The sequence below is a fragment of the Spermophilus citellus genome (assembly GCF_964194105.1).
Source record: "Spermophilus citellus genome assembly, chromosome: 10".
Lineage (NCBI taxonomy): Eukaryota > Metazoa > Chordata > Mammalia > Rodentia > Sciuridae > Spermophilus > Spermophilus citellus.
Window position 1 is genome coordinate 31,414,962 of NC_138197.1, and position 24,459 is coordinate 31,439,420.

The 24,459-nt window shown below is 45.9% G+C and overlaps 3 protein-coding genes across 7 annotated transcripts; 2 read left to right on the forward strand and 1 right to left on the reverse strand.

Moving 5' to 3' along the window:
• Positions 1-268: 268 nt before the first annotated feature.
• VAMP1 (vesicle associated membrane protein 1) lies at positions 269-21,106 on the reverse strand. The gene is given in 6 exon segments (XM_081311002.1): positions 269-1,737; positions 2,036-2,108; positions 17,849-17,900; positions 18,608-18,766; positions 19,014-19,151; positions 19,154-21,106. Coding segments are annotated over 6 exon segments (564 nt in total). The 5' UTR covers positions 19,202-21,106; the 3' UTR covers positions 269-1,643.
• Positions 2,125-7,595, forward strand: CD27 (CD27 molecule). 4 transcript variants are annotated; one of them, XM_081310999.1, is made up of 6 exons: positions 2,189-2,777; positions 2,964-3,095; positions 6,337-6,516; positions 6,734-6,823; positions 7,092-7,208; positions 7,459-7,595. In XM_081310999.1, exons 1-6 carry the CDS (start codon positions 2,642-2,644, stop codon positions 7,581-7,583), a joined length of 780 nt encoding a protein of 259 aa, XP_081167125.1. In that variant the 5' UTR covers positions 2,189-2,641; the 3' UTR covers positions 7,584-7,595. The 4 variants fall into 4 exon arrangements, with proteins under 4 accessions (XP_081167124.1, XP_081167126.1, XP_081167127.1 ...); XM_081310998.1 differs by lacking the exon at positions 7,459-7,595 and having other exon boundaries at positions 2,125-2,777; positions 7,092-7,431; XM_081311001.1 differs by lacking the exon at positions 7,092-7,208 and having other exon boundaries at positions 2,187-2,777.
• TAPBPL (TAP binding protein like) lies at positions 8,454-14,556 on the forward strand. 2 transcript variants are annotated; one of them, XM_081310994.1, is made up of 7 exons: positions 8,454-8,587; positions 9,374-9,604; positions 9,754-10,026; positions 11,347-11,685; positions 12,390-12,695; positions 13,881-13,964; positions 14,148-14,551. In XM_081310994.1, the coding sequence occupies exons 1-7, from the start codon at positions 8,524-8,526 to the stop codon at positions 14,189-14,191; spliced, it is 1,341 nt and encodes a 446-aa protein (XP_081167120.1). In that variant the 5' UTR covers positions 8,454-8,523; the 3' UTR covers positions 14,192-14,551. The 2 variants fall into 2 exon arrangements, with proteins under 2 accessions (XP_081167120.1, XP_081167121.1); XM_081310995.1 differs by lacking the exon at positions 11,347-11,685 and having other exon boundaries at positions 14,148-14,556.
• Positions 21,107-24,459: the final 3,353 nt, after the last annotated feature.

Here is a 24,459-nt window from a genome sequence, read left to right on the forward strand (position 1 = left end):
GGCTTAGCAGTAGAGCGATCACCTAGTATGTGCGAGGCCCTGGGTTCCATCCTCAGCACCACATAAAAATAAATAAATAAAATAAAGGTGTTGTGTCCAACTACAACTAAAAAATAAATATTAAAAAAAAAGAGAAGGACTTCTGTTGACCTATATTTGCAGATGTAAGAAAAGCAGAGAATTTCAGGGAAGAGACCATATATCTCTTCCCCAGCCAGACATGGGGACAGATTTGACCCAAAAGAGAATATATAGTGGATAATTTCAAGGCAAATGTTAGCAGACTGCATTTCCAGGGCCTGTGCACAAGAGAAAGGTACCATGAAGGGAGCCAGCCTAGAACAGGGCAAGGCTCACCAGAAGTTGATGCAAAGATCACAGTGGGCCAGAGATGAGGTCATTCCATTTGCCCCGAAAAGAATAAGGTCCAGAAAATTGGCTTTCCAGGCTGGGGTTGTGGCTCAGTGGTAGAGCGCTCGCCTAGCACATGTGAGGCCCTGGGTTCCATCCTCAGCACCACATAAAAATAAATAAATAAAATAAAGATATAAAAAAAATTGGCTTTCCTCCTCCTGATCAGGGTACTCCAGGAAAACCAGAAAGCCCCTGCTCCTGCTCTGATCCCTGTGGAGAACTAGTAAGTACAAGAGGAAGATGGGCTTTGTCCCAGAGAATAGAGGCCTTAGGTGAGTGAGAAGTTCATAGTCTAGCCAAGGTGGTAAGTTCTCAGTGTACTCCAAGCCCTGCTTCAGCAAGTTTCTCCCTAATGCCTCATGATTCCTCTCAGATCTCACTGGTTCCCAAAGGTCCTATTGTCAGCTGGTCAGCCCACCTCCCAACACCTGCCTTGAGGTTAAAGATTTAATAGTGACCTGGGAATGGGGTAGGATTGTTAGTGAGAGAAAAGTCTTCAGGTCCCACAGTTATTATTCTCTGTGGTCCCTGCCAAATAGTAAGAAAAATGGCTTTCTTTCTTCTCCTCTCCCTCACTTCTCCCTCACCACTCCCTCTCCCTCTTCTTCTCTTTTCCTCTCCTCTCCTCTCTATATACGGGGGACTGAACCCTGGGTTCACTTCCACTGAGCTACATCCCCAACTCTTCTATTTTTTGAGACAAGATCTTGCTAAGTTGCCCAGGCTGGCATAGAACTTGTAATCCTCCTGCCTCAGCCTCCCAAATCGCTGGGATTATAGGCACCCTTAGTGAGAAGGATGATTTTCCATGAAAAACTTGAAATCACAACCATGTGTGGCTTCTTCTTGAATGGACCCTCCTGAGGCGCTGTAGAGGGGGCTGGGGAAAGGCAGAGGGTGGAAAAAATGAGAAAGGAAACTGAAGAGTTAGATAGAACAGATCTAACAGATCTACCAGGTGCAACCACAGGGCTGTGACATTTCATGAGCAGTGTCAAAACAACTGTAAAGCCCCTAAATGAGAAGTGCCCTAGAGAAATAAGCCATCCCACATCATGGCCACTGGGGAAAGAATGGGGAGAGCCCACCCAGCCCGTGTTCCCAGGATACAAAGAGTCCAATATATCCAAATAAGTCTTCCCAAGAGAACTGAGAAAACAGGAAAGAGATCACCCACACAGGAACTCACCTTTAATCCCAAGTGCCCAGAGCCAGAAACCCCAGGTGCCTCAAAACACTACTAATCTCAGGGTTGAGGAGGATAAAGATGGTACTAGGGTGAGGAGGAAGGTGAGCAAGGGTCTGATGGGCAGCATATGATGCCTGTATCACAGGTAGCATAAAGATTAAAAGAGAGCGTATTTGACCTCCTAGCACGGAGATTAAGGCCCTTGTCTTCAACTCTGAACAATGCTCTAGATAACTCTTTCAGCCACAAAACAGAAGCTCAATTGATACAAAGCTAGTTATAGTCATTACACCTCCCATTTAGTGTAAACATTCAATAGTTTGCAGCATAGGTATGTTTAATTTTGAGTTCTACCCCAGCTTCAGGAGGGTGTTTTATGATGCTAGATTTCTTCTAACTCTTATATATTCTGAATTCTGAAATTAATCTGACCTGAAGAGTTCAGAGAAAAGTCTGCAGATCTGTAACAAGTCTGGCTCCTTTTCCTTTTTAAAATTGAGCATCTCTGCGAAAGAAAGAATAGAAGTATGAGAGAGATGGGCATGTGGATTAGCTTATAAACTGGGCAGGGGACTGATGTGGGATCCCCTGTGTGGATCTTGATGTCCAAGTCTCAGAATAGGAAAGATGAGAAACTGTGTATATCCAACCCCCTTTGTAAAAGCAGCGGGTGTAGATGTAGATTAAATGCTTCATATGAGGGAGGGAGAAAGAGAGGGAGAGAAGGAGACAGGGAGAGAGTAGGCAGGCAGGCCAAGCCAAGGAGAGGAAAGGAGAGGAGATATCTTTGAAGAACAGCAAGTCTGAGAGTTTCCCTCAGCATGCGGAAAGGGGGGGAGGAGGTTGAGGTTACTGCTATGAGAAAAGAAAAAAACCAACCACAGTAGAGCTTTTATTGCCATCAAAGGTTGGCTTGGTACCTGAAGCAGGGAAACTCAAGAGAGAAACTGTGGCCACTGCCCAGCAGGTACAAAGACGAGGCACCTGTACTCAGTGGTCAGCAACGAGAGCACAAAAAGATATCTCTGGGCAGGAGCCATGGCATGGCCACCCCCCTGCTGGCTCTTCATTTTGGGGACCCTAGCAGGGATCTCAGCTACTCCAGCCCCTGGAAGGTGTCCAGAGAAGCACTACTGGGCTCAGGGAGGACTATGCTGTCAAATGTGTGAGCCAGGTAAGAGCAGGCCTCGGCAGCGGCCAGGTAAGTGGGAAAATGGGACTGGGTTTAAGATGAAGGGAAGCATTGGACAAAACTGAGCTCAAGCAATGAGAGGTATCCTGCAGTAAACTGCAGGTGTTAACTCGAAGAGGAAGAGAAATGACCTTCGTTAGGCCTTGATCCTGAACCTTCTGCTCTCAGGAACATTCCTTGTGAAGGATTGTGACCAGCACAGAAAGGCTGCTCTGTGTGATCCATGTATACCAGGGGTCTCCTTCTCTCCAGACCACCACACCCGGCCCCATTGTGAGAGCTGTCGGCACTGTAACTTTGGTGAGATGGGTAAGGGTATGCAGGGAGTGACATGGAGCGAGCATTTGGGGGAGCAAGGCCGAAGGGCAGAGCTGGGCATGGAGAAACAAGGAGAACAGGAGTCAGAATTTCATCTACTTCAAGGCTCAAAGGAAATGGGGTCAATGCTGAAAAATGGGGAGCCCTAGGCAGGGTATATATTAATGTGAGGAGATATCTAGTATTCCAGGGAAGAAGGTAAGCAGAATTTGAAGGACTGGCAAGAAGGGATCTATGGATAGGATCAATAAAATAATAGAGGAATGAGTTTGAGGCCAGCCTGGGAAACATAGCGAGATGCTATCTTTAAAAAAAAAAAAAAGAAAGAAAGAAAGAAAGAAAAGAAAAGAAAGAAAAAAGAAAAAAAGAAAAGAAAGACATATATAAAAAAAGAACAAAGTGGCTCTAGAACCCCAGATTTCAACAGGAAAACTCCCAACCAGTGAATTAGCTGTGTTCTCAGAGTGCGTATTTGTAGGTTGGTTATTTAGAACTTAGAATGTGTCTTTCTGAGGAAATAACAATATAAGCCAGACAGTAACATTTTTGCACAAAAAATATTTAGGAAAACTCATTTAAAAATTAAGATATAATATATGCAACTATGCTTATGAACTGTATTATTATTTTTCCTTCTTCGTTAGAAATCCAGATACTATGTGTCCATAAACACTAGAATAGCAGACTTTAAAGTTGCCCCTTTAAACTAATGTTCTTCAGCAAGACACTTTGGAGGACTACTTAACTGTCACTACTAAACTACTTAACTATCAAATGTATTTGGTCTCACTAGGTCTTTTAATACTATATTCTTAAAAACAATAAGTTTTGCCATTGTAAATCAGTCAAAGAGCAACATTCTATAGCTCTGTGGTAGAGTGCTTGCCTAGCATTAACAAGGCCCTAGGTGAAATCTCCAGAATCACATTTAAAAAAAAAAAAGCAACATTTTTAATACACAAAATATTCCTCAGTCAATTTAAAAATATGACTGTTAATAGATGCTTTTCTCTCCTTGCCAGCAGCCTCAGCAGGGTTGAAATTTTTTTGTCAGAGCCTCCCCCACTCGCTCTGTAGGCCCCAACAGAGGCATTTTCTAAATATTGAGCTGATCTTCGGTCCCTTTACTTTGCTGCAGGATGGCTCAATCCATGATCCTTCACTGTAAGACACAGTTTATAGATTCCACAGTACTCAGGCAACACCCAGGTACAGAGAGACTATATCCAGAATAAGTGATCGGAAGGAGGCTGAGTGAGTCTGGCCTTCTCTGGATCTCAGTGTTTGCACCTGTAAGATGAGGAAGTGCCTGAAATTAGCCTGGATTTTTTTTTCCCCATAGATTAGACATGGTAAATAGAACCCCCAACTCTCTGGATACTCATCAATGAAAATAATGGCACTTCTGCCAGATGCAGTGGATTCCTCCCGTAATCCCAGTGTCTCAGGAGACCGAGGCAGGAAGATCACAAGTTTGAGGCTGGCCTTGACAATTTAGCAAGACCCTAAGCAACTTAGCAAGACCCTGTCTCAGAATAAAAAATAAAAAGGGCTTGGAATGCAGCTCAGTGGTAAAGTACCCCTGGGTTCAACCTCAGGGGTAAAAAGAAAAAACAATGGTACCTCATCCATTTTTAAGCAGCCTCAAACCATTCTTTAAATCTTTCCTTTCCCTTTGAGCAGATATCCTCATGATCCCCACAACGACCACCACCACTGTCCTCCCCTCATCACTGTCCTAGGCTGCTCTTACTCTTCCCTTGCAGATCTTTGAACAGGCTGGCTCACAATTCCTGGTAAGCCACAAGGAAACCAAATTCTAGTAGCAACTCACAGCCAGAATTCTGAAAAGAGGTCATAGGACCATAAAGATGAGAAGAAGGAATGTCTCTCTCTTTCTACCTTGACAAAAAGCATAAGCAAAAGAAAACTGTTAGAGTTGAGTCTTTGGCATCCTCCCTTTCTGCACTCCTCTCTCATCTGTCAGGGCTCCTAGGACTACCCAGGTCCCCACAAGTGTGCTGCTCCGGGGTCCTCACCAGGCCCCTTGACCAAGCCTAATACACTTCCAAATGTTGTTGTCTTCCTCCAAATCACCCCCTCCCTCTCAACCACAAATACCTGCAAGCCCAGCCCAGGGCAAAACTGCCCATCCATGGTATAGCTGAGTAGCAGCCACCAGCACTTGACCCCTACACTCGAGCAAAATTTATATTTTTAAAGGCAAAGGATGTCTGTAATCAAGTAATTCTCTAGTAAAGTTAAAAACATATCAGGGACTGGGCACAGTGGTGCACACCTGTAATCCCAGTGGCTCAGTAGGCTCAGGCAGGAGAATTGTGAGTTCAAAGCCAGCCTCAGCAACTTAGCAAGGTCCTAAGCAACTCAGCAAGACCCTGTCTATAAATAAAATATAAAAAGGGCTGAGGATGTGACTCAGTGGTTAAGTGCCTCTGGGTTCAATTAATATAAATATATATTTATATTAATAAATATATATAAGTACTATTACTAATTGCTAAATACTGGAAACCCTCCAAATTACCTTCTGCTAATTGTACAATGGATGAATACATGATGACATTCATAAAATGGAGTAATATACAACAATAAGAATGAATGATCTGCAACATGGATGAATTTCATGTAGGACTGAGCAAAAGAAGCCACACAGAAATGAGTCCAGATTGCATGATTCCACCCATACAGTACAAAAACAGGCACAACTGATTTGTGGTATTAGGAAGTCAGGAGAACAGCTAGCATTGGGGGGTTAGTGACTAGAAAAAAACAGTGCTAGTCATTTTCTGTTTCTTGACATGCTGCTGGTCACACCTATAGATCTAATTTGCACTGTTTAAGATTCATACTTATGATGTGTGTCCCTGTCTATGTTATACTTCAATAAAAAGTTATTAAAGTATTAGTGAGCACAAGAGAAAATTATGTAGGTTCCTTCTGCTTTCATTGTTTCTATTTCTGAGCCTGTGTATTTTCCAAAATGTCCAACTTTCTTCTTTAATAAAAATAATAATAATAGTAAAGAAACTAGACCATATTGAGGGAAGGCTAGGCCCTTGTCGGGGGTAGATGAAACAGTGGGAATGGAAAGGGATTCATGTCCCTAGAGGTGGGCCTGAGATGGGTGTCAAGGGTATTAAGCTAGTGTACCCCACAAGTCATCTGTATGTCCTTTGTTCCCCCAACTCTCCTCTTTCCCCAGGTCTTCTCCTTAGTAACTGCACCATCACTGCCAATACAGAGTGTGGCTGCCCCAAGGACTGGCAGTGCAGGGACAAAGAGTGTACAGAGTGTGATCCTTCTCCACACCCCTCTCTGACCATTCATCCATCTGAAGCCCTGGGCCCATACCCACCACCCACCCACTTACCTTATACCAAAAGTAAGTTCCAGGCCACCCTTTGTCCAGTCACTTGAGGGTAGGGGAGACACCCCAACCAGCACTCCCCTCTACTGCACCAACCCCCAGACAAGCTCCTCCTGGCCAGCCTGTACAGCCTTCCCATCTCATCCTGTGGCGGCATTGTGCCATAGGCCTTCAGACCCAAGTGCCCTCTGGGGTTCCCTGCTGCTACTCATTCTGTCTCGGTTTTTTCCAGAGATGCCAGAGACCGGGACAGTCAATCATGTGCAGACTCCGGCTGATTTCAGGCAGCTGCCTGACCCAACTCTCCCCACCCACTTGCCACGTGAGTTTTTGCCCTAATCCCCACCCCCAGAGAGAATGCTTACTGGAGAGGCCAGGAGGGAAGCCAGCCCGGAAGTTCCTAGGACTAAGGATGAGAAAAGGAGGGGTAGGCAGAGTCTCTCAATTAGAAGAGGACTGGTCTCCTGGGGCAAGGAGATAGAAATTAGGGAAAGGAGAAAGTCAGGGGTAACAGGAGGCTTGGGTTGGGTTGAGGACTGAGGGGCTAGACCACCTCACCCCCCAAAACCATATGACCCTGCCTTTCACAGCTCAAAGGTCCCTGTGTAGCTCAGACTGTATCCGCGTCTTTGTGATCTTCTCTGGAATGTTTCTTGTTTTCGCCCTGGGAGGAGCCCTGTTCCTCCAACAAAGAAAATATGGATCAAGTAAGAGACAGAATATGAGCCTCCAGTTCTGCCCCTGTACCCACACCCATCTTAGCCCAACTGTCCATGCCTTGAACCTCACTGAAACCTCCCCCACCCCATCTGCACCAACCTGGCTCCTAACTCTTTCCTCTTCACTGGCACCTTCCTGGCAGCCCTCTCCAAGCTGACCCACCCTTGCTTATCTCTTTTTCCCTCACTCCCTTGCCCCACTGCTGTCCAAGCCTCTCATCTAATTCTTCTTCTGCAGACAAAAATGAAAGCCCACTGGAGCCTGCTGAGTCTTGTTCTTATAGCTGCCCCAGGGAGGAGGAGGGCAGCACCATACCCATCCAAGAGGACTACCGAAAACCAGAGCCTGCTTCCTACCCTTGAGCCAGCGCTGGGTGGGGGTGGAGGACGGAGGGGAAGGTCATGGTCGAAATAAAGCTCTAACCTCCTTTCCACCTCACTGGCTATCCAGAGAGCCAGACCTGGCAGCCCTTACTTCAGTACCATCCTCTTATCGGATCCTTTCCTATGTACACTTGACAAAGTGCCTTGCTGAGACTGGCACGAATTGAGACTGAGACTGAATGAACAGGAGACTGATTAAGCAAGCTTGGCCCTGGTACTACGGGAGGGCCCAAGCTTTAGCTGTAAAACACACTTCTGGCTGCAAAAGCCCCACACGCTATAGCCCTGACCCCCAAAATGGGCAAAATAAAAATGACAGACTCCTACGTTGCTGCTCTCCAGCTTTCTCTCTGAAATTCCAATTCCACAACCAAGGCCAGTCCCAGGCTCATCTGTCAAATCAGGGATCTGAGGGGGAGGGAGCTTTCTCCAGTGCAGCCTGCTGTGTAGTGTGTGGCCAGTCTGAGCGTGGTGGGGCCACAGTGGGTGTGGCACAGATAGGCTACAGTGGAGCTGGCTTCTGGTTCCATCGCCCCTCCCCGTTTCCACAGTTAGAGTTCCACTTTCTTAAGTCAGATGGGAAGCAAAAGAGTACAGTGATACCAGATCTTGAAATCACCTGAGTTTTTTGTGGGGTGTGGGTGGAGAAAGGAGAACAGCCAGCAGAGCTCTGGCAGCTGCTACAAATGGCTTCACCTAGAGGCAAAGTCAGTCACGGTGAACTTCCTCTAAGTGAAAGCGAAAGAGAAGTGAAGACAGAAGAAACACACGGGCAGGAGCGGGCGATTGGCCAAGCAAGGGGTACTTGGAGAACCCCTCTTCTTCAGCCCAGGCTTGCAAGCGGGAGTGGGGTGGGGGGTGGGGGGTGGGGAGGCAGTGAGAAAGGCAGTGGGCGAAGAGGGGCCTGAGAGCAGCCTCCATGGACATGGAGGCGGGGTGGTGTCTGCTGCTCTGCTTGGCTCTGTCCGGATCAGCAAGAACTGGTGAGTTGGGAGCACTAGCTCAGGGAAATGCTGGGCCCAGGTAGCCACAAGATTCTAGAAGGGTAAAGAGGCCAGGAATTGTTTCCTATCACTTTCTAAGCCCAATAGTTTAAAGGCTTAGCAGCTGACATCAATTATATTGAAGGGAGAAGGGGGAGGAGCAGAGAACTCAGCTGGGAAAAGGGTAAAGAAAAAAGGGGTCCTTTTGTGGAAGTGTCAGGAGAGCCACTGTTCTTTGGAGAGAGTGCACTGGCCTGGAAGCTGACACTTTAGAGGAGGAAGGGGGTTCCCTGGGCTAGGAAATCACTTGGGAGGTGATCACTGGTGGGGGAGGGGAAGTCACACTAATGGTGGAAAGCAGAGCAGACTCAGAAGGCTGCTTGGAAAACTTTAGAGGTTGGCTGGTATTACCCCTAGCAACAGCGACTGACCCAGCTCTTTCTGTTGGCAGTATTTGCTCATTGATTTGTTTCTGCTAAGAATTTCTTTGATGGAAGACAGTCTTTCATTTCATAGTTAGACATAAGAGTAAAAATATAAACCCCTCTAAGCAAGGCAGATCCAGGACTTGAAATAATTCACACCGAAAGTATTTACCTAGAGGAGCAGGTGCCTCCCAGAAACCTGGTTTTGTATATGATGTAAGAATAGAGACAAACAGACAGCTAGGACCTGAAGACAATTTTTACCCCTTGATAAGTCCATAGTTTGGGGGATGGGCACGAGAAACAAGTGTGGAATGACTTTCTGGGCAAGAGGGTTCTCACCCTAGCTTTTTCTCTGCAGAACCCCATGCAACAGAAAGGCAATGGCGGGCAGTGGACGTTATCTTAGACTGCTTCTTGGTGATGGAAGGTGGGCACCAAAGGGCTTTTGCCAGCAGTGGGAATAGGGAGAAGGCCTTGCTTGTGCTGAAGCAGGTGCCAGTGCTGGATGATGGCTCCCTGGAAGGCTTCACTGATTTCCAAAATGGTGCAGTGGACAAAGATGACCAACCTGTTATATTTGAGGCCTCAGGTAAAAGCCCTCCTTCCACCGTGTGTTCTTGGCCCTGCTGGGGCAGCCCCCCTGGCGCAGCCCAGTTTCTGATTATACTCCTATACATGCTTCCCATTAGCCTTTGTATTATCCAGCCAAACTGACCTGTGTGCTACCCTTCTCCCCAGTGGACCTGGTACAGATTCCCCAGGCCGAGGCCTTACTCCATGCTGACTGCAATGGGAAAGAGATGACCTGTGAAATTTCCCGCTATTTTCTCCAAGTCAGACAGGAAGCCACTGTTAAGAAGGCAGCTTGGTTCATCATCAACGTGCAAATATCTAGAGGGGGACCCAGTGTCTCCATGGTAATGAAAACTCTTGGGGATGGTGAGAATGGAGCTGCCTGGCAACCTATGCTGAATCTACCCCAAAGCCTCCAGGGGACTGTGCGAACTGCAGGTAAGAAAATGAAACACAAGAGGAACTGGGGATATAGCTCAGTTGGCAAAGTGCTTGCACAAGACCCTGGGTTCAATCCCCAGAACCACCCCCACCCCAAAAAAATGAAAGAAAGAAAGAAAAGAAAATACAAGAGGCACAAAGGAAGTTTTGCTTTTTTAAAGTGGCAAGTGATGGGAAGATAGAAGGAAGAGAACAAGTCCACTTCCATGTCCCATGGCAGCATCTCAGGGTACCTCCTAGGCCTTGGCGGTCCTTTCTTTCTAAAAACTCATGGGTCCCTAAGAGAATGCTGGGAGGCACCTACTTGTTGAGTCCAAGCACTAATAAAACCTATGTACTATCTCAAAACTGGAGACAATTTTTATCTGTGGGGAAACAGGACACATGAGACTATTCTATTCATGTATACTGTCCATTTCATATTGAGTCGTATTAAGAATAGCCCCGGGATGGGGTTGTGGTTTCAGTGGAAGAGCACTCATCTGGCATGTGTGTGGCACTGGGTTCAATCCTCAGCACCACATAATAAATAAATAAATAAAAGTATTTTGTCCATCTACAACTAAAAGAAAAAAAAATAGCCTCAGTTTCCTCCAGTGAAAATCTAGGCTGATCTAGTGCTTCAAGATAATTATAGCAACTCTGGAGGCTGAGGCAGAAGAATTACAAATTTAGCAAAATCCTGTCTCAGAAAATAAAAAGGTTTGGGGCCGGGTGCAGTGGTAGATGCCTATAGCAACTCAGGTGGCTGAGGCAGGAGGATCACAAAGTTCCAGGCCAGCCTGGGCAACTTAGCGAGGCGCTAAGCATGTTAGCAAAACTGTTTCAAAATAAAAAGGGCTGGGGATATAGGTCAGGGGTAAAAGGTCCTAGTCTTCATAGCAACCTCACTTAAACAGATGAGCTTATTAATACTGAGGGACTTATAACTAGTACATGGAAGAACCAGATTTCCACAGGTTTATTGTTGTTGGAGTTTTTGTGTGGTTTTTTTGTTTGCTTGTTTGTTTGTTCTACTCTGATCATTCTTACCTGAAAGTCAACAGCAACTCATAATTTTGCATGTATATTTTTTTTCTGGTGAGAGGTCCATAGCTTTCATCGGATCATCTAAAGTGTGACACCAAAATGGTTCAGAACTCCATGTATACCATGTTGCCAATTCCAGAGTCCCATTTTTGGTTATTTTTGATGGGAAAGGAGCTCAAGTGGATTCACTGCCCAGGGCAGGATGGGGCAGATGTATGTCCACAACTCATAGACCAGGTAACCTCAAGGAGGAAGCAATCCACAAGTCATCTCCTTTTCTCTCCACAGTGGAATTCCAGGTGACAACACTGACCCAATCCCTGAATTTCCTGCTGGGATCCTCAGCCTCCCTTCACTGTGGCTTTTCCATGGCTCCAAGCCTGGATCTCATCAGCGTGGAGTGGCGGTTGCAATATAAGGGCAGTGGCCAGCTGGTGTACAGTTGGATGACAGGGCAGGGGCAGGCCAAGCGGCAGGGTGCTACCCTGAAGCCTGAGGAACTACTTATGGCCGGGGATGCCTCTCTCACCCTCCCCAGCCTCTCTCTAAAAGATGAGGGGACCTACATTTGCCAGATCACCACCTCTCAGTACCAAGCTCAACAAATCATCCAGCTCAATATCCAAGGTAAGGCTAGGACCCAGTTATCCTAGACAGAGGAATATGCCTCTAGGGAGTGTTTTCCACATTGGGATCCAAACACAAAGGCAATTACCTGAGAGGCAGACTGTATTACTACAACCTAATGCTGCCTTCAACCTATAAGCACAGATGGCATCGGATAAGGTATCCCACTAGACTCCAAGATAAATCCAGCAAGAAATATCCAGCCCAGGATCCCACTCCCCTGCCCCGGTGGGCCATCTACAATCACCCTGGTCCTTTTGGACCACATCCTAAGGAGGGGCAGTAGCAAACTAAGGAGGGGTGGAGGGAATGGTTCTGACCAGGAAAGAGTATTTTGCCACTGATAGTCTTTAAAATTGCTGACTTGTAGTAACAATGTAAAGCAAACCAAAGGGGCTGGGGGTATAGCTCAGTGATAGAGCACTTGCCTAGCACTGTGAGGCTCTGGGTTCAATCACTTAAAAAAAAAAAAAAAGCCAGCCAAATTTTAATTGGCTTTACTATTGCTTTCTAGAAAATGTGCCCCCTTATGGCCTACATTCAGGTGGACTCCTCAAGCCCCCCCCCCCCCCGGAATACCACTGAGGAAGAAACTTCAGCCTCCACTACCTACTCTCATTCTCAACAGGAACAAAAAGGCTTCAGGTTCCTCTTCTGGCCCCAGTTGGACTCCTCTGGAATCTTATTCCTCATTGTTTCCTCAGCTTCCCCCAAAATTCGACTGAGCTTGGCAAATGAAGTGCTGCCACCCACTCTCATCTGCAATGTCGCTGGCTATTATCCTCTGGACGTGGTGGTGACGTGGATCCGAGAGGAGCTGGGTGGAGCCCCAGCTGAGGTGTCTGGTGCCTTCTTTTCCAGCCTCAGACAAAGCATGGCTGGCACTTATAGCATCTCCTCATCCCTGATGGCTGAACCTGGCCCTGAAGGCGCCACTTATACCTGCCAGGTCACTCACATCTCCCTGGAGGAGCCCCTTAAGGCCAGCATCAGGGTTGCCCCACACACAGGTACTAAGGGTATCCTCTTTTCCCCACTACCACACTTGGGCTCATGGCTTTCCTGCCCCTATGCTTTGTTCCATCCCAGCTTTTTCATACTCCTGCCTCTGCCCCAGGCTTTGTCTTTCCTAAGGTAGTAGCCTCTACAGCTTCCACCACACATCACCTGGGATTTCGTTCCTTCTCAGCCTCCAGGGAACCAGGAAATGTGCTTGGATTGCAGATCAAGGTTGAAGGATTCCTGATCCTGCCCTCTAGAAGCTTAGTACAGCTGGAGAGACAAGACTAGGTAGACTGGGAAGATGAGCCCAGTCAGCTAGCTTAAGGGGAAGAGAACACACAAGACAGAGAGAATGGTACATGTGAAGATACAATTATAAAACATCCTACTGAAAACTTTGGGAACTGTAAGTAGTTTAGTACAGCCAGAGCCAAAGGTGTATGGGAATATAATACCTCATGTATTATAACTGTTGTTTTATTGACTTATTTATTTATTGAAATGGGATCTCACTATGTTGCCCAGGCTGGCCTGGAACTCCTGGGCTTAAGTGATCCTCCTGCCACCATGCCCAGCTCAACACCCATTTTACAGATGTGTAAGCTGGCAATTGCAGATGTTTATTTTCCCAATGTCACCTATTAATAAAAATGTGAAAAACAGGCAGGCTGACTCCCCTTATAGACTTAAACCTTGCAATGCAATCTCCATGGTCCTTCAAACTGGAATTTCATCCTGAAAGTCACAGAATGTTGGTGAAAAGTCTTAAACAGATAAGGGACAGGAAAGAATCTACACCTTGAAACAAAAACATTAAGAGCATGGGACATTATTTGATTGCTTACTAGATTATGGGCTTCCCAAAAAACTGGGGTCTCATCCCAGTTCATGCCATTTCTCAGCTATTTACAAAATCTCAGTTTAACAGTCAATGACTAACCTAAATCTCCCTCACAAAATAACAACTTTTTAAATGTTGCACTGAGATAGAAAGAGGAAGAGAATTCTGTGTGGAGTAACACGTAAACACCAGACAATACTGAACAAATACAGAAGCTGCTGCATGCAATTTCCAGCTCTTTCATTGGAGAGTAACAAACACACACGCCTATGCTTCTCTTCCCTGGTGGGGATAATGGCAGCAAGGGCTCAGCACAAGAGATTTATTCTTGCCCATATTCTCTCACCTACAGAGCAGAGAATGGCCTTTGAAATCATCTTGGCCAGCAGTCTTTTCCTTCTTGCACTACTGTTCCTGGGGCTTCAGAGACAGCAAGGTAAGTGCCTGGTCCCCCTCAGCTCTGGTCCCTGACCCAACCTGCTTGTAATCAACCCACTCTGAGCACCTCCCCACCTAGACCAGGGGTGGAGCCCAGACTTTCTGAATTCCAGCTGCCTCTCCCACCTCGGACAGCCTCCTGCTTTTGGTAACTAATCTTGTTCCCTCTGTTTTCTCCTAGCTTCCTCACCAAAGTCTGCCAAGACTCTGAAGCATTCTGAGTAAATACTCTTTTGCCCCAATTATAAAGATGGAGTAGTCATATTGTCTCAGAAGGACCTCACAATGAATCACAAAGCAGAGAAAAGCCTGAAGGGGGATCCAGGTCTGGAGGTAGGAGGACAGACAGGACAGGTAATGGCCCTGGCTCTACACAGGGCTCTGCCTTCCTTCACTGTGTACCAAGAGAAACAACAGAAAGAAGGGAGGAAGAATGTTTGTGTGGAGGTTAACACCAAAGGGCCATATTTGAGTTGAGGTGGTAGGAAAGAAAAATAGGAATAGAGAAAGGAGCAAGTAAGGGACAATGGAATAAGGGGGTGGGGGTTGGGCCGCCACACACAATTTCGAATTGTCAAAAATAAAAGCCCTTTGTGACCACCGAGACAAAGCTTTTCCATTTTCCTGTCTTTCTCTGAGTTGGTCCCAATTAAGCCCTGTCCCCAAAACTACTCCAACTTGCAAAATATTTAAAGGTGTGAAACAAAGGCTTCATCTCTGCTGCTTTGTGTTAGTAACCCTGAACTGCAACTAAGGTTTTGATCTTTCAGACAACTGCCAGGAATTTCAGAATACCTACAAACTCTCACTCCATCAGCTGTGGGGAAGTGATTTTTCCTGTTGTTCATTGCTACAATGTGTCTGGTCAGTACAACGGAACTCAGCAAAAGAAAACTGCATGAGGATAATGGGAGGAGAAGGTATATGGTGGAGGTCACATGTGAACATGTCCCCAGGGATAGGAAAGGCAGGCCAGGGACTAGGAAGGAGGCAGATGGGGAGGCCCAAAACCCGTAGTTGTTTGCCAGCGTGATGTGCCTACTCAACTTCCTGTTGTCACTTCCTCTCACCAGCACCTGCAAGAGTCAAGCTGTTTTAGGTATTAAATGCTGAGAGCACAGACCACTTCCTCTGCCAACACACAACCCTTTAATCTCCATGAAAACCATTCAAACACATATGCTGCCCTTTGTCCTTTAGCAACATCAGACTGGTAGAAAGAAATGACACCCCCACCCCACCAGTTATTCCAACCCAAACAACAACCAAGCCAGTTTAGTGGTAGGAATTAGTTGTATTTTTTGCCTTTGTTCAGAATACATGAAATTGGTAAATATGCCACATGCCTTTGGTGAAGTACAACTGTTATTACTCTATACAAGTATGAGATTGGGGTTTGGAAAAAAGACAAAGAGGTAATGACAGACACACAGTGGAAACCCCACATCATCTCATGGCAAACTGAAGAAAGGGATGTGGGAAACTCGGCTTCATTTGACTGCAGAGTCCCGGGGTTTAGTTGCATATTTGCTCATGCACATGGGTGGTGGGAGGGAAGTGGGAGAGCAAAGACACAGAAGAGGATTCAGGGTGGGATGAGAAAGAAAGAAGGGATATTACCCCCAAAAGAGCAAAGCCAACTATACTTGGTGAGCCTCAAGAGGGACAGAAACCCAGAAAATAATTCCCATGATAGGGTTGGGTGGGCCAAGAGGGCGAATTTGCTCCAGGCTTGGGGACACATCTTGGACAGTGGTGGTTCTTCTCCAGCGGTGACCCCCTGCATTAGGCAAGGAGGAGCCCAGAGGAGAGTGGAGACCTTCGAGGGGGACGCTGGGAGGGTACACTGACTGCTTTCTTCCAGCTCTTCAGTCCTGCCCTAGGCAGGACGAAGGAAATATGGGAAAGGGGGCAAAAAGAAAGGAAGTATGGTTTTGCACAATGAAATGCTGCTGCATGGAAAGCGGGCATTCAGACCCAGCCCAGCATGGCCTCAGACTCTTTCTGATTGTGGACCAGAGGACAGAGGGAAACACTGCTATGGGTCTTCCCCTTCCTGTTCCCAGCCTTCCCTCCTCCCCTAGCACCTCAGTTTTATCCCATGGAACATGCTATCCTGAAGTTCAGCAGTAGTCCCCAAGATAGGCTAAGCAGCTCCCATCCTCAGGTTCCAATGTCTATGCACACAAAGCAAGCAAAGAGGAGAAAGACAGGAAGCAATGTGGGATTCAGATGGGTGAGGGCAGTTCAGAAGGGGAGCATACTGCAGAAAGAACACAGAGGTGGCTCCAGACGCAAGGGGCCCATGATAGTATAACAATATAAAAATACACCTGTCACAGACTCTCAACCCTCCCACTCCAAGATTGAGTTAGTGGATCTACTGGACTTCTCTAAATCTTTATAATCAACCAGGGCTCACAGGGATGGTGTGGAGAAAAGAATTCTATGGGAGTCTAGGACCTTACCTCTAGCAGCCTCACATTTCTTTATCAACAGGAAGGGAGAAACGGGACCTTCTTTAAAGAGAGGGCAAGAAGTGGCTTCCTGAAAGCCTGTTATTCTCAAATTAGGCCCTTGACTTACTGTTTCTCTATAACAGGTATTCTCTCTTTATTCCAGTAATTAAAATAAATCACAAGCACCAAACTCTGGCTAGTTGCAATTATTTGATGCCCTCATGAACAATATAGAATGCTGCAGAAAACATCAAAGAGAGACAGCTCCTTCCAGTTAGAAGCAAATAGGTCTGCTTCTAGGATGGAAATGAGAGTCTCCTGGTAGTTTTGTAATCAACAAGTGCTTGTTTTCCAGGCTAATAGAGAACAAAGTAAAAGACTATAAGATTCCTGAAAGACATAGAAAATCTTGGGCTGAAAGATTAGCAATAACTGCAAAAAACAGATTTGATTTTCTAAAAGGGTACTGCACTAGGACCAGATTGGCCTTTGGACAGAACCCCAGGGCTCTCTAAAGGCCTGGCACAGGAGAAAAACTAGCAAGTGCAGCACTGAGCAAGCCACCACTTCCCAACTATTCATGGTCCCCTCCTGCCAGAGACCTGGCCTTTGTAGGAGACACTCATGGACACCAATACCCTTCTTCTCCCCGACAACCTTACCAGCTTCTTGGGCACTTCATCTCAGTTATTCTCCCTCCCCTTGGCAGCCAACTCCTTTAGGGTATGGGGGAACATAAGAGTACATGAGAAGGGGAAAGGAAGGAGGCATCAGCTATTGATCTTTAGGTAGTGACTTCAAGACTGTACCACGAGCAGCATTTCTAGTATTGAGGGACAGAATGCAAATGAATGCAACAAAAAAGGAAGAATGGATGATGGAGAAGCCTGGGCTGGGATGGAGAAAGGCAGATGGGGAAGTTTGTTGAGAGAGCAAACAGAGGGAGAAGGACATGAGCTTGAATGGCAATGGAGAACAGGGAAGGGGTGGCACATTCTCAAGTAAAAAAGTAGACTGGACACAGGAATCAGGAAGTCCCAGATGGAGAAGAAAAAGAGACAGGAGAAAACAAGAGGGCAAATTACATCAAGTTACTAGATGTTCACGTGTCTCAGTTGCAGGTGCCCCAGCCCCAAGGTCTCCCTCTGACCCAAGCCAGTGACAAAGAGCATAGCCCCACTTCCTCAGAACAGAAGGGACCATCTCCCCACAATGCCTTACAAGGAGAAGGCTTTGCTATCAAGGAAATTCCTTGTCTTTACCCTTCCTCCCTCCCAAACCAGGTATGATCCCCAGCAGCAGTCTCCATACCTCAGTCAGAGCAGCCCCACTCCCCAGGCAGGCAGGCAGGCAGGCAGGGCTGGGAGAAGATTCCGGGACCTTCCCACCTCTTCACCCCATCAGCAACCTCAGCGATACTTACTTACAATAACTACCACGATGATGGCACAGATAGCTCCCAGCATGATCATCATCTGAAGAAACATGGACAAAACATGAGCCTTTGGACTTGGGGAAGAAGGAAAGAAGCTGGACCAGAGATTTGGGAACAGAATTTCCTCTATTCTTTGGGCAGTGGAAGAAACCACTCATCACCCAGACATGAGCATGCCTTTCAGGCCTAACCCTTTGCTTCCCATAGGATCATAATCCCACAACCATGTCTATAGTTTTTCAGAAACAGCACAAGATCTGCAATTCACTCCTTTCTGGCTTAGTTCCTGTTGCCTGGGGGCTTTAAAGGGAATTCCAATGAAGAAGCAGGCTTTAGATCTTTATATTCAGTTAGTTTGGTTTTCATTGTGAAATGTGTAGTGCATTTCCAAAAATTTTCAGGAGTATTTACACCTGAATCATTGTGTTGCTGTTGGTTGTGTCAGAGAAACTTCCAGTTAAAATTTTTTGCCTGAGACTCCTATGGGAAAAAGGTACTTAAATATTCTAAACGCCCCATGGTAGCACTTTCAGTTTCTCAGTAAGTGGTTCTGAATACTCTAGCCTACCCTGGTGGTCAATACATGTAACTCATCTCAAGGAGAAGGTATCCAGATTTTCCTCCTAAGAACCCTGCAAGGTAGAGACCTGGCACCAGTAGTAAGAGGGAATGTAGAAGCTGAGAGTTTTCTTGTTTTCTACAAGTGGAAGTACAAGAAAAGAAGGGAGAGAGAACAAGGAAATTCACCTTGCAGTTTTTCCACCAATACTTCCTCTTTAGCTTGGCAGCACTACTCTCAAATTGCGATGCTCCCGCCTGTAAGGCATCAGCTCGGTCATCCAGTTCTGACAGTTTCTGGTCCCTCTCCAGGACCTTGTCCACATTCACACGCATGATGTCCACCACCTAAGAGGAGTGCAAAAACAAGGCTGCTAAGCTTCCCAATAGAGATAGGAGAAAGAACAACAACTTGGGAATCGCAAGTCTGGACACATCTCAGAGTCTTTAACTAACCCCCTGTTAAAAAAAAAAAAAAAACAAGAATGGACAAGAGGTTCCCTTCTGTTTCTAAACTTCTATGGTGGACAAGAGGTTCCCTTGTTTCTAAACTTCTATGATTTGGAAACTCTCAGAGAGATGGGAATCCACCTACCTCCTCCACCTGTGCCTGGGTTTGCTGTAGTCGTCTATTACTGGTCATGTTAGGAGGAGGGCCAGGGGGACCCCCACCAGGGGCAGTCCCTTCTGTCCCTTCAGTGGGTGGCTGAGCTGGAGCAGACCTGTGGAGAGAAGTGGAGAGAGTACACAAAATAACCAAGACAAGAAAGGAATCATATGCATTCTCACCCAATTCCACCCCAGCAACTATGATTAGGTTATAGCAAATGGAAGGGATTCTAGCTCCTTGGCAATATCAAGTAGGGAGATGCAGCATACAGGCAAGGAACAAAAGATGAAAGAGCCAGTAACAATATTTAGATGTAACAACACGAAGAATACCATTAAGAGATCTTGTTTTGGGCTAACCTCTGACTCAAATTCAAGCCCATCTTCTGATACAATGGCTTCAGGGACAAATGTGCCAGCCTTGGCCTAACTGGCATTTCCCAGGCTGTCAAATGCCTTCACATGAAGACAAATGGAAAAACTCAATACAGATAGGAGACATTTGTAGAAAACACAAATCCTCAGGACATGCAAAGTTTGAACATAAAAGGAAAGGCAAGCTGACTAACTCTGCTTATAGTGATCCAGTTATTGATTATGTTTCACATGGTGATTAGTATATCTGTGCTGCTACAAGGACAACTTGGAGTTGCCAAAGGCAAAGTCTGTGTAGGTAGAATGAGTCAGGATTGTTTGTTTGCATTGTTTTTGGCAGAGAAGATAGGGGTTTCATTTAGATTGAATCTGGGGCACAAAGCAATTGCATTAGTTGTGGAAACTGTTCCAAGAGCATAGACAGGAAACAAAAATAATGCTAGAAATAGTTCTCGATGTACATGCACCACAGACATTCTGTACCTTCCTTTTGTAGATTTGGCAGAGTCTCAGGAGACTGGCCTAGTCTCCTGTGTCCCAAAAAGAAATCTTGGTTTATACTACCTTACCCATGGAAACTGTTTCTCTTTCATTACCAATTGAGGCTAAGACATACCTTAGCCTTTGGAGGGAATAATCCAGTGAGGTCTTCAAGATAAACTTCTTTCCCAGTCCCAACACATGGAGACTAAATTCACCTGCTAAGGAATTCCAAGTAGTCTAACCTAAAGATTGAGATTTTCTCTGCCAAGGAAAAAACCACAGGTGGGCAAAGATCTCTAAAATTTGAAGAAGAATACAAATTTCCATATCTCATAGAGAGGGAGAACCTCAAAAAACATACCTCACCAGAGGAGTCCAAGAATAAATGCATCACAAAGTCACCAAAAAGGAAATTCCTTGATTAATCACAATAGAACTAATACCTAGAAGCTCCTCTTTCTTAACTGAATTTCTTTCAGTCTAAAAATAAAGACAGACAGTTAGAGAGGCTATACTAGTATATTATTCCTCATTTAAGGGATCATTTTTGTATTTCCCTCCAAGTCACAAAGAGGGCAAAGGAAAGAAAGATACAAAGCCCTGGGAGCCTTAAGACTCTTATGCTGGTACTGAGATATTTAAGCAATCTGATTCTAGACTGAAGGCAGAAATTTCAATGAGTAAGTAGCAGCCGGTGTTGGAAGTAGTCCAGGATGGTGGCACCAATGACAAGATTAAGGTCAAAGACGTTGTGATTCCCTGGTAGCCACCATGCTTTCTCTATTCCTTCCTTTCATCCCATATGGATAATATCTAGAACCAGTCAGCTAAGAAGGATCCCCCTCCCCAAAATGAAAATAATTGATGTCTTAGGGCTTGTCCAAAATGCACAGAATATTGTCTATAGTTAAAACTGTAGAAATCAAAGAGGAAAAACTGAAACGGCTATAGAGCCTTTGGGGGACTGACTTCACTTACTACTTGTTGGGAATTAAGTAGAACACTCAGCAATACCACATCCAGAAAGAGTTATAACTCTTATGTAATATAAGTAAATCTTTCCCTTTTTTAAGTCCCTATGAGAAGGAATACAAATACACCTGGGATTAGGACAGGACTCCAGGCAGTATCAGAAAAAAAAAAATTAAATTAAAACATATTGTGGTCCTGAGAGGGAAGAACTTAATTGGTCTAGCCATAGCTCTCCTTCAAGATCTTGGGAAGGGGATGATGTTGAAGATGGTTGGAGACTAAACTCTGCATGTCAGAGAAAGAGAAGATTGTTCAGTTCTCCCTATTTCTCCTCCAAATACTTGGCTAGAACTTGGTGACAGAAAAGCGTCTCCTATAAGGGTGGCCTTAGGATGAATGGCTGCATGGGATCACATGCCCCTTGGGTCTTTCTGAACTGCATGCACACCTGGGGCCAGGTGTGCATGCAGTTCAGAAAGGGGACTGGCCGATAAGTTTCTGGAGCTTTGATTATGGCCTTGAGGACGCGGTACATCACACTTTGGGTGAGGGGCACACACAAATCCAGAGACCTCAGGCAATCCGAATTACTCACCGGCAGGTGCACCCATGACTGTGTTTCCAAACGCTCTAAGTACAGATTCAGACGACATGATAAGGTTTTCAAATTCCCTACCTTTCTCCATTCCCGCCTCCGCCCTCTCTGAGATTTCACTATACGGAGACTGGAATAAAATGCCACTCAAAAGTGAAGAGAGGGTGCAATGAATGTGGGACCCCTGCCCCGCCCGTGGGGACTAGCTGTGGCTTATGCAGGAATGGGGGGCTGTCCCCCTCCGGGGGTGGGGGCGGTCTGGGGGCGGTGCGCGGTGGAGGTTCCCGTGTTGCTGCAGCTGCTGCAATGCGCCATTTTCAGTCCCGCAGAGTAGGGCGCTGGGGGTGAGAGTTGGCAAGGAGGTCTGGAGCCCCCTACAACAGAGTCAACTCACATTTTTCTGACAGGAGTGAGAGTCCAACTCCTCTCTGGAGGCTGCGGCGAGACACCCGGCGGAGAAACACTGCGACGGAACTGTGGAGCTCCGCCTCCCACTGACCACCAGGCGCTCTAGCTGCGGTGCAACTTACTGCAGCTGCCGCGCCGGACCCCAGCTTTATTAGTGCTGGCCACGCCTCCCGGATACCGTTAACAACATCCAGTCCAATCCACGCCTAGAGTCGTCTCCAAGTACAGCCGTTCTAGCCCGCCCTGTCCCTTCAGATTTGCCAATCAAAACTCTCCCCTGGTACCGACTTCGAAAAGGAGCGGTTGCGGTCGGGATTTTCACTGACCAATACAACAGTAGTTTGCTTACCTGTCGGGCTCAGTAATAGGGCGGGGTGGAAATATGGTCCAGCCCTCTGGAGGGCGGCCTTAACAGTTTGCGATAGGCCTTTTTGGTGCCTCCCAACCAATCGCTGACCTGGGTCTGGGCAGCTCCAGCCAATCAGGCCGCTCGCGCTGACAGTCGCGGGCCCGCCCATCCTCCGAGCCCAGAGGCTGGAGTCCCTAAAGCCGGCGGAGGTTCAGCTGTGTGTGCACATCCTGGAGTCCAGACCAGCTCCGCGTTCCACCCCAGCCGCCGGCTTCTGACCAACAGCCCTGAAGTGGCAGAACGCAACAGACAGAGCCATCGGCTCCCGGAGCCAAATTCCGAGATTCAGTCAGACCGAATCTAATACGAAAGGCTTCGTTCTGCTTCTTTCAATATAGCCTATCCAAATTGAACCGCCCCCCTTCGCCAACCAACTTTGCTTCTCTGCTTCCTCCAGGTAGGTTACCACGTCGATTTAATTGTGCAGACCGGAAACCTGAAGCCATCCTAGATTCCCTCCCTTTTCATATTAACCCCTCCTCCAAAGGAAATTCACCAAGTCAGTCATTTTTTTCCCTTAATGCTTAAAGAATTCTCTATTATCCCTTTCCTGGCCATCAATTATAAAACTCACCATTATGACTGTGTTTCTTACACTTAGAATTTTTTACATTTATTGAAAGTGTAGGTTCATATGCATATAGATTTTATCATATTTCACTAATGCTTACATAAAAAGAAAAATAGAAACTAATAAGATAAAGTTATCTACTTCACATAAACTTTTCTTTTTTCTTTTTTTTTTTTTTTAACTGGGAATTGAACTCAGGGTCACTCGACCACCGAGCCACATCCCCAGCCCTATTTTGTATTTTATTTAGAGACAGGGTCTCACTGATTTGCTTAGTGCCTCACCATTTCTGTGGCTGGTTTTGAACTAGCGATCCTCCTGCCTCAGCCTCCTAAACCGCTGGGATTACAGGCGTGCGCCACTGCGCCAGGCCACAGAAGTTCTTAATAAATCATGTTTTTGACTCCGTTTTAGATGTTTCTACACGACGTAGTCCTGTGTGCATGCCATGAAAGACAGATAACACAACATTTCCTGTTCTTCTGTCTTCCAAGCCTCAGACACCCTTTTTGCAAGTTTTCATGCTCATGAGCATCTATGATAAATGCAGTACAACTGCTGTCTGAGTAATAGCTATAGTGAAACGTTCCAATTTAAAACCTGTTAAAATGCCAAAAGAAAGAGAAAATAAAAACAAAGTACCTCCTGGAATTAATGAAATAGAATATTCTGCTTCCAATCTTGCTCTGCCTCATAGCCATTCTATAAAGCCATCAAAGTGATCTAACCAAATATCACCATCCTGCTTAAAACCCTGAAACAATTACTCTTAAAAACACAACATATTGGGGCTGGGGATATAGCTCAGTTGGTAGAGTGCTTGCCCTAGGTTCAATCCCAGGCCCCACCACACACACACAAAAAAAAAAAAAAAAAAAAAAAAACCCACACACACAATGTAGAGTATTTGCCTAGCACGTGGGAGGCATCGGGTTCAATCCTCAGCACCACATAAAAATAAATAAATAAAGTTATTGTGTTCATCTACAACTAAAAATTTTTTAAAACACAGTGTATCAATCATAGGTGTTTATCCCATCCTCTTTGTGAAACCACATCAAAACAACAACCTCAAAAAATTCCTGCAACTGGGGAGGCTGAACTAGGAGGATCACAAATTCAAGGCCAGCCTCAGCAATTTAGCGAGACCCTAAGCAACTTAGTGAGCCCTAGACTCAAAATAAAACCTTGGCCAGTGGCAGTGACAAATGCCTGTAATCCCAGTGGGACACTGAGATAAGAGGAAGGCGAGTTCAAGGCCAGCCCCAGCAAAAGCAAGGTGCTAAGCAACTCTGTGACACCCCTATTCTAAAATCAAATACAAAATAGGGCTGGGGATGTGGCTCAGTGGTTGAGTGCCCCAGAGTTCAATCCCCGGTACTGCCCCCACCCCATGAAAAATAAAAAATAAAAAGGACTAGGGATGTTGCTCAATGGTAAAGGGCCCCTGGATTCAATCCCTGTTACCAAAAAAAAACACATCACAACCTCTAAGTATCCTTTCCAACTCTCCCAGAAAAAAAAAATTAACACTATATTAAAAAAAATAAAAGCACTTTTTATTATTTTCAAATAAATAAACCCTCTAGCTTCACTTATTTTTATTATTTTATTTTATT